This window comes from Sebastes umbrosus, chromosome 16 (genome assembly GCF_015220745.1).
Source record: "Sebastes umbrosus isolate fSebUmb1 chromosome 16, fSebUmb1.pri, whole genome shotgun sequence".
NCBI classification, from domain to species: domain Eukaryota; kingdom Metazoa; phylum Chordata; class Actinopteri; order Perciformes; family Sebastidae; genus Sebastes; species Sebastes umbrosus.
The window spans coordinates 29,061,245-29,074,807 of NC_051284.1; the positions used below are offsets into that span (position 1 = coordinate 29,061,245).

The 13,563-nt window shown below is 38.5% G+C and overlaps 1 protein-coding gene across 2 annotated transcripts; it reads left to right on the forward strand.

The window, feature by feature from the left end:
* Positions 1-275: 275 nt before the first annotated feature.
* On the forward strand, positions 276-13,373 carry tnfaip2b (tumor necrosis factor, alpha-induced protein 2b). 2 transcript variants are annotated; one of them, XM_037747026.1, is made up of 12 exons: positions 276-453; positions 3,678-3,869; positions 4,203-4,845; positions 6,437-6,548; positions 6,930-7,052; positions 8,180-8,274; positions 8,377-8,469; positions 9,147-9,273; positions 9,904-10,026; positions 10,232-10,387; positions 11,339-11,460; positions 12,737-13,373. In XM_037747026.1, exons 1-12 carry the CDS (start codon positions 291-293, stop codon positions 12,888-12,890), a joined length of 2,103 nt encoding a protein of 700 aa, XP_037602954.1. In that variant the 5' UTR covers positions 276-290; the 3' UTR covers positions 12,891-13,373. The 2 variants fall into 2 exon arrangements, with proteins under 2 accessions (XP_037602954.1, XP_037602956.1); XM_037747028.1 differs by lacking the exon at positions 276-453 and adding an exon at positions 2,222-2,366.
* The last annotated feature ends 190 nt before the right edge of the window (positions 13,374-13,563 follow it).

Here is a 13,563-nt window from a genome sequence, read left to right on the forward strand (position 1 = left end):
TATATGAACTAAACTGTACTTTATTGTAAAAGTATTATTGATCTGTGTATTTTATCTGGACTTTGTGTGATTGGACGTGATATGAAGGCCGTTATGTCTGCCTGATAAATGATGTTCTTGTATTTATAAATCAATGTGCCTCTAAAACAACACCTTGCCCACCGTGTGAGAAACATTTCAAAACTGGTACTCTTCATTTTGAAACCACTCACCACTTTATTCTCACATCATACAGTAAAGTGGGCGCTCGCAGAGGAAACGTGCATAAATGGAAAGAGCGCAGTGTCTCAATGCATGTCACAACCAACATCCTGACATCAAATGTCACCTGCAGCTTCTTCTCAGCTCAGAGCTGCACCAAGCTGCAGACACAGAGGAAGTCTAAACACCTGCCAGGAGGGATGTGTTCGACACTACGCTGCTGTTTGCCCTGCAGATCCTGCAGAGCAGAAGGTAAGAAAAGCTGTTTATAACACAGGTTATTAAAGTTATTTAGGGTTTATGGATGTCAGATGACCAGAATTATGCTGACTGTCGTTTTGATGTGATGTTGGAAATAACCATTAAGAAGTGAAACAGTGATATTATAGGGGTTATCTGCAGCAGGAGGGATTGTCCGAGAGGAACTAAAGACACATTCAGAGAAAACTAACGTCACCTGACTGTTTGACCAGAAGATCAAAGTCTGTAATGACTTCAGGAAAAGTCTCTGAGCATCCTGCAGTGACCTTCGACCCCACAAGGTCAACTCCTCATCCAATCTGGATCCAGTATGGAGGACCGCAAGAGTCTATTTATTATTAATTTGTAAATTATTTTTTATAATTCTTCTTTTTATTTCCCATTAAAATGTCAAATAATTAATTAATTTGTAATTTAGTCAATTTATAGATTAATAAAGACATTTGTTAACGATTATTATTTACAAGTTTATTAGTTATTAATCAAGTTTATTAGTTATTAATATGTTAAATGCTTTATTACTATTTCAGTGACTCTTCCATAATCCAGAGGATTTGTGGTATTAAAAAAAAGTGAAACTCTACAAGTGCACATGTTGCTTCTACAGAGAATTGAATAAAATCTCTTAATACTTAAAGTGCATGTGAATGAGGTATTTCATTTTTTAATTAATTAGCAAAAATGTCTAAAATCCTGTTTTTTTACTTTGACGTTTTGGCGGCAAAATGGGTCAAATGTGAAAGAGAGTCGAGAGTCTAATTACTTTCTAAAGACGCTGAATACTAATATACTGTAACATAATCAATAGACATATTATAACGTTAAAAGATTCATTTATTTGACATTTTACAGGGTGTTGCACAATGAAATGTAAGTTGTAGCACCTTCACGCTACACACACATAGATACAGATATTTGAATTAGAATAGAATAAAATCAAACAATATATACAGTTACTTGTATACAAATCTGTTTATACATAGTAGGGCTGTCAAAGTTAACACGATAATGACGCTTTAATGCAAATTTGTTTTAACGCCACTAGTTTCTTTAACACATTATCGATCTTTCGGAGGTCGTAGCAGGCTCAGAGTGAAGATACTGGTATCACATGAAACGAGAAGGAGGTTAAATAATACATTTTGGCTAAAAGGTCCTTTGACCTCTGACCTCAAGATATGTGAATGAAGATTAGCTAAATTATAAGCCCGCCCACTTTTTTTAGCGGTCCAATCAAATGCGAAGGGTTTGATTTAAATCCCTCTTGTAACAGTCATCACAGTACACAAGATGAAAACGCTCTAACGTCTCTAACGCTCTAAAGCACGTGTTTCAGGCGGGAAGAAATTCTTTGTAACAACAGGTCAACATGTCACAGGAGTCACAGGATCTGTTTACCGAGTGGCTGCAGGTCTTCTCTGGCCACACTTCGCCACTAAAAGTTAAACTTTTCCCAAATTTCGCCGCGGAATCAAGCTGAGCTCGGGAGTGGGTTAGGAGTTAGGGGTTAGGCTTTTCATAAACATTGCATGGCAACCTGCCGCAGGCCACACTTTACCGCTGCTTTGATGTGAATTTGGCGTTATTTTGGGGGGTATCTAATCCTAAATGTTTGACCCGTTGGTGGCGCTATAGAGGAAAAGTAAAGAGATCAGCATCCACTGGGGACCATGAATGTCTGTAAATGTCATAACAATCCATGAAATCTTTGTTGAGACATTTCACTCTTAAGCGAAGACAAGTGGCCAGGATTGCCTCAGTGCCAGCGTGTCTAAAAAAAAGTCCAGCTTCATGCATCATCCAAAGCAGGAGGAGCTTACTGCTGCTGCTTTACAGTATAAAGATCCTTCAGCTCACAGCAGCAGCTGTACTGTTACTAACAGAGCAGCGACTGTGAGATCAGGGTGAGTAACAGCTGCTGAAGGACTAAAACACTACAGATATTTATCTGCATGTCTGGACCGGTTGATAGCGTGTAGAGTGTATTAGTCTTTAAAAGAAGTTTCTGCATGGGCAACTTTATTCACATTACAATAACTGTTAAATAAGCTGTGTGGGACAGATTTTGCCCTTTGCTTATTTGTCCAGTCTTGTTCAATAGGATTAGTTTGTACAGTTATTCATTAATTAAGCTGAAAAGTGAATCATTGAAATGTTGTTTTTTTATTTACTGTTATTTCCATGTCTTGTTTTTTCATCTGCTATTTGCACATATTGTTGTTGTTTTTTCATGGGGCATTTTTTATATATATTTTCACTTTGTATTATTTCTTAAATAGGTTCCAGGGATTTTTGGAGATATCTTTTAGTTTTTATAAATGCACTGTGATGAGGATGAGGATGATGATGATGATGATGATGATATGGTTCTGGCAATGCTTAAGATTTCGGTCCTGGTTGATTTAGACTTTCTATTTGAGTGGAAACAATGGAAATGTGCTTAGAGTTTAGCAGTCTTGAGTCTTTTCTGTTTAGACATGAGAATAAAAATAGAATAGAAAAAAACTATTTCTTCGTACATGAACATGCATAATTAATTTTTTGTGTATACAACAGTATGTTTTCCGGGAATGTCAACATCATTGCGTGTGTGTGTGCGTGTGTGTGTGTGTGTGAAGCCCAATGGAGGCTACACTACTCTATGTTTGCTGTTCCCATTCCTGTTTTTATACATTTGCATTTGCCAATCATATCACACATGCATATTTCATACGGCAAATAGATGAATATTGCAATAATTTCATCACCATTGTGTTACCTCATTGTGCTATAGATGCTGAAACAGACATTTATTTAAATTAAAATATTCGACATTGCCACTTTAAGATGCTCTCTTGTGTAATTGCATTTTGCTTTTTTATTTATTTATTTATTGATAAAAAAAAACAAAGCTTTGATACCACACTCAAACAAAAGTAAAATGTGTTTATTATGCTTTTATTTTTAAATTAACGCCGGAAGCAAGTTACGTTAGGAAGGTTAATTTAACTTTTAAACTTTGTTTTTATTATAAAATATAAGAAAATACCATCATATAGTCATTTAAACGGAAAATACAGAATCAACATAAAAATAGAGTTGGAAAGCAGGTGATAGATGAGCTAGAATTCAAATAAAAGCTAAATGCAAATTTGATAAATAACGCTAGCCAGTAGTGTTAGCTAAGTTTTATTTTATTAACAAACATTTGGCCTATTTTTTTTGTCTCTATATAGATTCATTAGAGAGTTTCTCAGACTGTTGGTCCAGTCTCTTGTCCCAGATCAGGATGCGGACCGAGACAAACGGATGGTTCAACTTCAGAAGGGGCCCCAGAGTTCAGCCTGTTGTCAACAACACCAACAACACCAACAACACCACGAACACCGATGGACGCCGCTCACCCGGCAGGGAGAGGGCCCCAAGCGGTCAGTTAAAGCTCCATAAGCGTTAAATAACATAACAGTTTCATAATCTTTATTTTTTATTTTTATTATTGTTATTTTTATTTCCTTGTATTTCATTTTTCTTTTATTATCTTAAATACCCATCTTTTATTGCTTTCTTATTCAATGAACTTTTATATTGGTTGTTTTGGTGTGCATTAGTCTCTCTAAATCCATTTTTAACATCTTCAATCAACACTTTGAATTGCATTTGACTTGTTTAAAAGGTGCTATATATATATAAATAAAGCTTGATTGATTGATTGATAAACAACTTTTCACAAAGAGGCCTGTTCTTTTCCTTTCCTCCCTCAGTGGTCCTCACATATGAGCAGATCCTTGAGGCAAAGCGCTTGTGTGAAGCCAGCCGGCTGCTGATAGAGAGAGAGGAGCGTCTGTTCGAGGAGATAAAGGAGTCAGACGAACTCACACATCATGAGGAAGAAGTATGGAAGCTCGCAGCAGACCGCAATGCACTGGAGGCACTCGTCAAGCAGACTCTGAGTCTGTCTCTCGACATGGAAGAGGACAGCTCGGAGGCTCTGGCGTCTGCCGTAAAGGCCATGACCCAGGAGGAGGACCAGGACCGGAAGTGGACACAGAGGGGTCAGACACCTCCGCCGTGGAGGCCCAGCGGCTGGAAGAAGGTTCACGACTCCACGCTTGGCAGCTTGGTGGTGGACCGTTTGGACAGCCCCTCGACGCCTCCTGCTGACAAGGCGGACCAGTCTTCTATCAACGTGGACGTCAACAGCATGGGCCGGCAGCTGAAGGACGACTTGCTGGCTGTGGTGCGCGTGGTGAAGAGCTGCTACCCGCCACAGCTGGACATCTGTAATTTTTACGCCAGGTTGTACCACCAAGCCTTCAGCACCAGACTCAGAAAGGTCGCAGACTTTGTTCTGGACGACAAGGACTGCAAGTTCCTCCTGCGCTGGGTCAACGAGTATTATCCACTGTAAGTTCAATTTATATTTCTGGGTCCATTCTGTTATTATGTTGGTGTATGTTTTTGTCCTGGTAGAAGAAGAGCCTAAACACAGTGACATTTGTCAGTGTTGGTTCGTCAGTCCATCCTCTGTCCAACACGCTGATCAAGATTTACATTTACTCAAGTACTGTATTTAAGTGCAATTTTGAGGCTGTTTTATACTTCTACTCCACTACATTTTGGAGGCAAATATTGTACTTTGTTTTGCACCACATGTACGAAAGAAAGATCACGAACTAATGAGCAGATTTGCCTTGAAATTTACTGAGCCCATTCATGCTATTCATGCTTTTTTGAAACTTGACCTTACAGTATAAAACGACCTGTGGTGACCTCTAGGATAATCACAGCCTCATGAAACTTTACAGCCACAATTAAGAGACCTAGAGCATTCAGAGGATGGATGGCTTTCCTATCTAGATTGACAATAAGGGGGTTTCTGAGCAGTTTCCAGAAGAGAAGTGCTCGCCATCCAATCGCCGAAAAAATGTGTGCAACCGGTTACGGGGATTTGATTTGTTGTAAGGCATCACAAGCCAAACAGGATTGGGTATACCACTGTAATGGTACATGACCACAGGATCCGTCCTTTCAACGCTTCCCATTCATCGTCTATGTAAGTAACAGTGCAATGCATTCTGGTAGCGTGGCGGCGCGATTCCAGAGACGGAACGGCACTTTGGCCGCTCCTCATTTGCATAAAGCTGAGGTCTCTGGCTGCTCTATGCAAATCCCCGCCTCTAGAAACTTTTAAACTAACTTACTATCTAAAATAAAGACGGATTCAGGAACTACACGGCTTATAAAATGTTTTCAGAAACACATTTCGGTGAACTACTTTACGTAATATACGAGAAAAAAGTTTCCAAACGAGCCACCATGTTGGTTCTGGTTTGGGAGCAGACAGCCCACGAGTGAAAGCGTTTGTCCAATCAGGTGCCTTGTCTCTAGTGGTAGCTCATCAAACATCCAATGCTGGGAAGCGAGGCGATCCCTCGGGTCCAAAAATTCCCCTCTTCAAAAATTCCCCCCGCAGAAATGCACACAACATTTACAAAATATTATGAATTTCTCATTCAGAAGGTTCTTTAACCATCTTCTTAACTTCCATCTAAATCGGTCCTTCATGGTTTAGTTGTGGAAATCAGTGAAATAAATGAGGAAGCAAGACTTTCACCCTCAACTGCTCAGGATGATTCATTGAGGGACAACGCAGCTCGCCCTAGAGTTGTGTAACCGTGTAGAGATCTGTTGCAGGAGTGGCACAAATCCTGCATGCACAGCACATACAATAATACACCTGAATGCAATGCAGCAAAAACACAGATCAAGTTTGGTTTTACAGTTGATTCAAGTTGTTTTTACGCAGTCACACCCTGATGTTCACAAACCAGGTAGTCTTTTACTGATAACAACAAGTCTCTGCCTGTCCTACTGAAGCAGGTTGAGCATCTGATCAAATTACAAAATTCACATGAAATCATAATCTTGATGCTTAAAATATGTCTTGAGGGGTTTATCTGATGAAAGTTGTGATCTCTGCTCTCTTCTGTATCAGAATCCTTTCAAAGCCGGAGCTGGTCAATGAGATCGATAACAAAGCGTTGGGAAAGCTGCTGCCTAAAGAGTTATTGGAACCTCTGGAGGATCAATACCTGAGCAAACAACAGGTAACCTGCTGCTACCTGCTTTAGTTGAGATTAGTGCAACATTAGTCATATTTAGCTGTTTTTAGTTTTAGATCGGTTGGGTTTTACCTAACCTTTATTTAGTTTCAGGTATTCATGATCCCAAGTGGATGAATCTTAATGTTTTTGGTGGCCTCTGAGATTGTTCATGCTCTCTGGAGAATATTTCCTTTTAAAGTTAAAGTTAAGTAAAGTTATTGTCACTGTTATTGTTTCTGGTGCAACCCCTCAAGAAAATCTTACTCTAATCTGCATTTTAGTAACGCATAGCTAATATGTTATAAAGAACACTGTAGTTGCCATTGCAGCTTTAGAGTTTTAGTTTTATATAGTGGTGACAGCAGCGTGTTGTTGTGCGTTCAGGAGGAGCTGACGACGTACATCGGCCGCGTCCTGGAGGAGGCGAAGCAAAAGTGGAATAAAGGAGAGGAGCCGACAACAGAGGACGGCTGCTTCGTCAGTCCTGTGGCCTACGACATCATCCAGGTACAGTTTCAATAAGACAACGTGATGTCAAAGCAGCTATAATCAATATTTTCATAATAACAATGTGAAAGGTGTCGCTCTAAGTAATGAATCTACAGAGAATTCTCAGCTTAATCTGCAGCTCCTCTCGGCCTTACGGAGCTTTTTAGTGATTTTCAGCTCATTGTTTATCCGTCCGGCTGCAACTTTACTGCTCCGGTTCACTCTCACGGCTCTCATGGTGTCGTTTTCAGACAGGCGACTTTTCTTCTTCATCTTGTATTTTTATATCTGGTATATTTTTGTGTTCTTTGTACTTTGCACTACTAACTTTTGTACTGCCTTTTTACTAACATGTTTTGCATTATGGAACTGTGATGCTGGAAACTTGAATTTCCCTCGGGATTAATAAAGTTACAATCTATCTATCTATCTATCTATCTAAAACCTGAATAATATCAACATATCACACGTCTTAATCTGAAAATACTCCATTCAGACTAAAGACTAATTCAGAATATCCAAACAGAATATCCTCTTTTACATGACCTGCATCAAATTCACAATATTGTCATATTCTAAATATTAGTGTGCATGTAAAGGTAGTCATAATTGTGTTCACAGCTTGTTTCTGCTGCCCTAGTGGCCAAAAACAAACAGTTATTGCAGGTTTAAATCAAAGCCTCGACATGTTTCCATGACTTGTTTTAACTTGTCTTAAAATGTTTTGCTATAATCACAAAGTGTTGATCTGATTGGGCAGCTTGCTATCCGTCTATCTGTCTGTTTTCATGCTGATGAAACAACTTCTTGTTATCATGAGAGTTGACCCGTGTCCTCTGCTCTACCGTTCAGACCAGGAAATGTCTGGCAAGTTGAGTCCTATCACGATATTTTCCAGGCTGTTTCACATATTAACGAAAGTCAAACTGGAGAAAAACAAACTTGAGAAAAAAATTAACCAACCGAGGAGAACAGAGAGTCGAGGAAGAACTTATTTATAGAAAGTCGAATAAAGCACTAAAGCTGGTTAGTGGAGTTAGTGGTTCAGTTTCTTGTGTTAGTTTGGGCACGTCTGTGTAAAGTCTCAGTACTTCACAGTCATGTTTAAATGCTGTCATTGATCTGAGTCCTCCATCTGTCTTTAGTTCATCAACGGTGGGGTGACTTCAGCTGAGAAAGTTGTTGGAGATCTGCACAAGGCCCAGAATATAACGTGCCAACTGAAAGATTTAATGCAGAGGTAACAAGACTTTTCTTTCTCCAAAATAGTGTCATGTTATTGTCTTGTGTTTAATGAGAACAGTGTAGAAGTGGAAATCAACTGTTTTTTTAACTCCTGCAGGTTCAGGATCTTCCAAAACGAGGTCATGAAGCAAAACAAAGCGAACAGCCGGCCGGTCATCAAGGCGAACCTCGGCTGTATCGAACAGTTCAGGTATGTTTCTGACATTTAGGCGTTGTGGCGTGATGAGACGGACGTCTGGCTATATTAAAGAGATAGTTTGGGTGTTTTGAAGTGGTGTTGTATGATGTACTTATCCTATTTTAAGAATATGTTCAGCGCTTTACCTCGCTGTTATCTATTCTCTCTCCAAAGCAACCAGACTCTATTGAAAAAATCTGTAATTTTACCTCACAGAACACAGAGTTGCTGGTTTACTGCTGCCTCGATCAGTTAGTTTGTTTGTGTTATTGTGTGACTTTGGTGAATCTGAACTAACCTTTTAAAACACCAAAGTCACTCAATAACACAAACTAACCGATCGAGGCAGCGGTAGACCAGCACCTCCCGTGTTCTGAGAAGTAAAATATTTTTTTTTTCAATGGAGTCTGGTGGCTTTGGTAAGAGCATAGATAGATACAATGGCTTCACTTCCTTTTTGAAAAGGCCTTCTGACAGTGAGGTAAAACAGCAAAAATATTCTAAATATAGTGTACACTTAAACTGATATTGCTTTATCAATACCGACCGTCATCTAGTGTAGGTAATACACTGACTAAGGAGAAGTACCTCATACAACCCCACTTCAAAACACCCATACTATCCCTTTAAGATCAACAAAAGAAAATATCCCTGCATGATCTAACGTGACTTCTGTGGTCTGTCTGCAGGGACGTCCTCGATAAGAAGAGACATCTGTTCACAGAGGATGTGCAGAGAAACTGTGTGCATGTTCTGACTGACATGAAACAATCTGCCCACGTGTATTTATTAAAACCTGTGCACGAGGTCCTCAAGGTGAGTTTATTTACAACAAACCAACACACTTTTTTGCACAAAAGTTTTTTTTTAAATGGCATTTTTCAAAACAAAAGTCACAAAGTTCTCCACAATAGGAACATTTAGCAAACAGGCAGAATAGTAAGAAACACATGAGCAGCAAAATATGATTTACAGGTTTTGTACAAAGTCTTGAAAGTTTGGAAAATGCTTAATTTTAAACGTTATGTATATACTCCATGAAGAATGAAAGTTTATATGAACAGCTGAACAGCTGAACAAAGTGACAAGATACACTGATTACTGTTTGGTATAGAGGAATTCTGTAAACTTTATTTTTCACATTTGCATTATAACAATTTAGATGTGATGATAAAGGCTTCAAGAGTCTGGGAATCTTTGGTTTATGTACCTTGAAAGTGCTTGAATTTTGCTCTTAAAAAGCAGTACAAACCTTGCATTTACAAGAGAGAAAAGAGGAAGGGGAGGGATTTTTTCTTTTCCAATTGTAGCTCTGAAGAATCACAGATATATAGATCTTCACACAGGAAATTTGCAGAACTGTTTGATTTTTTTTTATTGCAAGTTCTCTGCTACTGTTTATGAAAGTGTTACCCGTCTGATGTGTCATGTTTGTACCTCACACAGCCACAGTACCGCAAACTAGGAACCAATGACTGGCTGAGTAAACCAAACCTGTTTGAGAAGCTGCTGGTCAGCGTTGAAGATGAGCTGCAGGATCTTCAGGGTGTGATTGAATCCTGTCACCAGGTAGACTGAAGAAAGCATGAAAACACACACTTCAATTTGATTTAGAGGAGAAGCTGCTGTTTTTTTAAAAACAAACTGTAAACTTTATATCAATAACAAGCATGTTAACATGTTGAACGTATTTCTCTTTCATGGAGCCATTGGTTTCAATTCATTTCAATTCATTTTTCACTGATTTCTGATTTGATGATTGGATGTATTTCAGAGGCTGATGGGTCAGCTTCATCAGGAGGTGACGGTAGAATATGTGAGAAGGCTCCTGAAGGGACAAGTCAAACTGAAAGACAAGGAGCGGCAGCTGAAGGCCTACGAGACCGTGAAGGACAACGCAGAGAGAGTACACGTTTTATTCGTCAAAATGGTGAGAATCAATCACAAAAGTGCACAAAAAAAACATTAATTTCTGGTTGTAGCATCTTTTAGTTCAACTTCAGAAATAATACGTCACTGAACTGACTGAACCAGCAGTGGAGGAAGTATTCATATCCTTAACTTAAACGTAAAAGTACTAATACCACGTTGTTAAAATACTCTGTTACAAGTTTAAGTCCTGCTTTGAAAATGTTACTCCAGTAAAAGTATTTAAGTGTAAATATACTTAAAATATTCAAAGTAAAAGTACTCATTGTGCAGAATAATATCCCCTATTATATATTCTATCATTATGTTATTATTATTACTCATGCATTAATGTAAAAGCAGTATTTTACTGCTAAAGTTGGTTGAGCTGGAGCTCATTTTGAACTATTAACTGATGATTATTTAATTATCGATTGATTGTTTGGTTTGTAAAAATAGTGAAAATTGTAAGAAATGAGTCCAAAGTGACACCTTCACAATATTTGTTTTGTCCAAACCTTAACATTATTACTAATACATTAACTTTATTAACATTAAAAGAGAATTAAAAGAGCAGCAAATCTGGAAACATGAAATGTTTTTACATGAAAAATGACTTTAACGTTCAATAAAATAGTTGCCAATTAATTTTCTGTCAAGATTTTTGTTTAAAAATCTTAATTTTTAATGTAACTAAAGCAGTCAGATAAATGTAGTGGAGTAAAAAGTACAATATATCCCTCTGAAATGTGGTGGAGTTGAAGTAGAAAGTGTCATGAAAAGAAAATATATATACGCAGAATACGTCAAATTTGTACTTGATTAAATGTACTTACTCCGCACTGAACTGACCACATGTTGTGATTGACAAGTGATCCAGGGAGAATCCACAGTGACCACAACAGATAAAATCCTCCCCAGAACAAAGAGGCGTTTAGATTAGACTGAACTGACGTAGCTGCTCTGTCTTCAGGGATCAGAGGAGGACTGGTTGAAGGAAATCCTCACCAAGATTGCAGAAGTGCTGAAACTCCAGGACCTCCCCGCCATTCAGATGCAAGTTGCATCATTGGGAACTGAATACCCTGACCTCAGGTGACCTTTGCACTATATATATATATACAACATGTTTCTCTCAGGCGTGCAGTGAGTGGTCTGTTGTCTCGAGTGTAACTGACCTAAAAAGGACAGAATAGCATCATGATGTGAGTGGTTTACATGACTGTGAGGTGGAGATAAACAAACCCATTTGTCAGAGAGCGCTGAGGGGCGATAGGAAGCAGAAATGTATTCAGATGTTTCCTGGCAGTGGGATGATGTTGTGAGCTAAAAGCAGACGTGTCAGTGAAGTACAGCAGTGAAATATGGAGGCTGGAGATGGTGTGGTAGATTTGTTTCCAAATGTTTAATGGTGACTTTAATGGTTTAAACATTTGAGGAGCGATATAGGCATTACAGTAACTTCATTCATACTTGATGGAACTCATTTGCATAAAGTTGAGGTTGAGTCATGATTATGCAAATTCAGATACGGCGACTGGGTCAGTCAACTCGCCGTGCCTGATCCATCATGCAACGCACGGCCGGATCTCATGCTAGAAAATAAAAAATGGATAGCATCCGTCGACTTCACGTCCGTCAACGGACTTAAAGACAAAAATAGTGAACCCAAGTTCTTACCTTATTATTGGAAACATTTTTGAGAAATACACTTTCTTAATTAAATAAGTTAGATGAGAAGATCAATACCACGCTCGTGTGTACTGAGCTGGAGCTGCTAAATTACTGCAACTTCATTGTCATCGTAGCGACACAACGTGTGAACGGTCCCTAAAGGAGCTACAACTGCATTGTTGTTGTGCAAACCTGTGTTGTACAATGACAATAAATGAACATTGAAACAATTAAATTATGTTACTAGCACCTTCTGACCTCATTTCATCACCATATCAAAAGCAACAACCTTCACTCTACAGTCACGTTCAAGTGTCTCTGTGGTTGTAATAAGTAAGGGATAAAGAACAGCGAGCCGGTCATTGTTGTGAAATAAACCCAGACAGGGTCTTTCATCGTCCTGAAGGGGTTTATTTCACAACAATGACCCGCTAGCTGTACTTTATCTCGCTTATTACACGGCTACTTACTTAAGGAATCAATCATTTGATGCGAAAACGGTCCGACATCAGAAATGTGTCCATAGCAACAGTCTGTTATACATAGCAACGGTCTGTTATAAAGAAATAACAGACCGTAGAACGTTGGATTGACTCAGAATCATGAATCAAGTATTCAACAAAGCCGTGTAATAATAAATAATACATTTTTACAGGCGTTGATTTTGAACCTTTTCTCTTCCTTCTTTCACCCACAGTGAGAAACATGTTTCGGCTCTGCTCAAGCTCAAGACCAACCTCTCCAAAGCCGACAGGAAAACCGTCAAAGACATTCTGTCGGACACAAGAGACGAACAGAGCAAAGACCGCGCAGAACTTCGTCCGTTTTTCTCTGGAGTTCCCGTCAAATGAGCCTTAAACTACGTTCAGTTCTCCTCATTTAAGTTATCTGAAAGTTGGGTTGTACAGTATCATGTTTTATTGTGTGAATGGATGCTGATGTTTTCAATCAAGTGATGATATCCCAGTGTGGTTCAAATGTCACGTAGGCCGGAAACAATATCGTCTACAGACTGACTGTAAAATGATGGATGAGTGTTGTTGTTACTGTATGAATTAATAAGCGACATTAGTGCTGGTAAATATGGTGCTTTTTACTGCTACAAACATGAGTGTATGTGTGTGTTTTGGGGAAATAAGGATGTTTTTTGATAGAGTATATTTTTATTTTACACCAAATCGATATTATAGTTATTTTCATATCATGTATATTTTTATGTGCAATAATGTGAGAGGTCAAGTTTTCATTTTTATAGTTTTACATTTAGGTATTGCTCAAGAAAGTGTTAAATGTAAGTTAAGTTTTTAAATAAATTGGGTGAAACCTGTGTGTGATTAGACGATACATTTTTATACCTGTTTACATTAGCAACAAAATCACCTTTGTAGATAAAAACAAAGATTTCTCGTAGCCATATTCATGTGAACATGCAGTTATCTAAATGTAACATTCACATGTTAGAACACAATATACTGTATGTAAACATTAAGTGCAGGAAAAGACAATATAGAGTGTATTCAGAAA

What these genes read in the sequence shown, in the direction of transcription:
- tnfaip2b (XM_037747026.1), top strand. Translation starts at nt 291, where the DNA reads ATGCATGTCACAACCAACATCCTGACATCAAATGTCACCTGCAGCTTC. An exon ending in AATACCTGAGCAAACAACAG is followed by an intron (nt 6,549 to 6,929) that starts GTAACCTGCTGC and finishes TTGTGCGTTCAG; the next exon opens with GAGGAGCTGACGACGTACAT. An exon ending in GGCTGTATCGAACAGTTCAG is followed by an intron (nt 8,470 to 9,146) that starts GTATGTTTCTGA and finishes GTCTGTCTGCAG; the next exon opens with GGACGTCCTCGATAAGAAGA.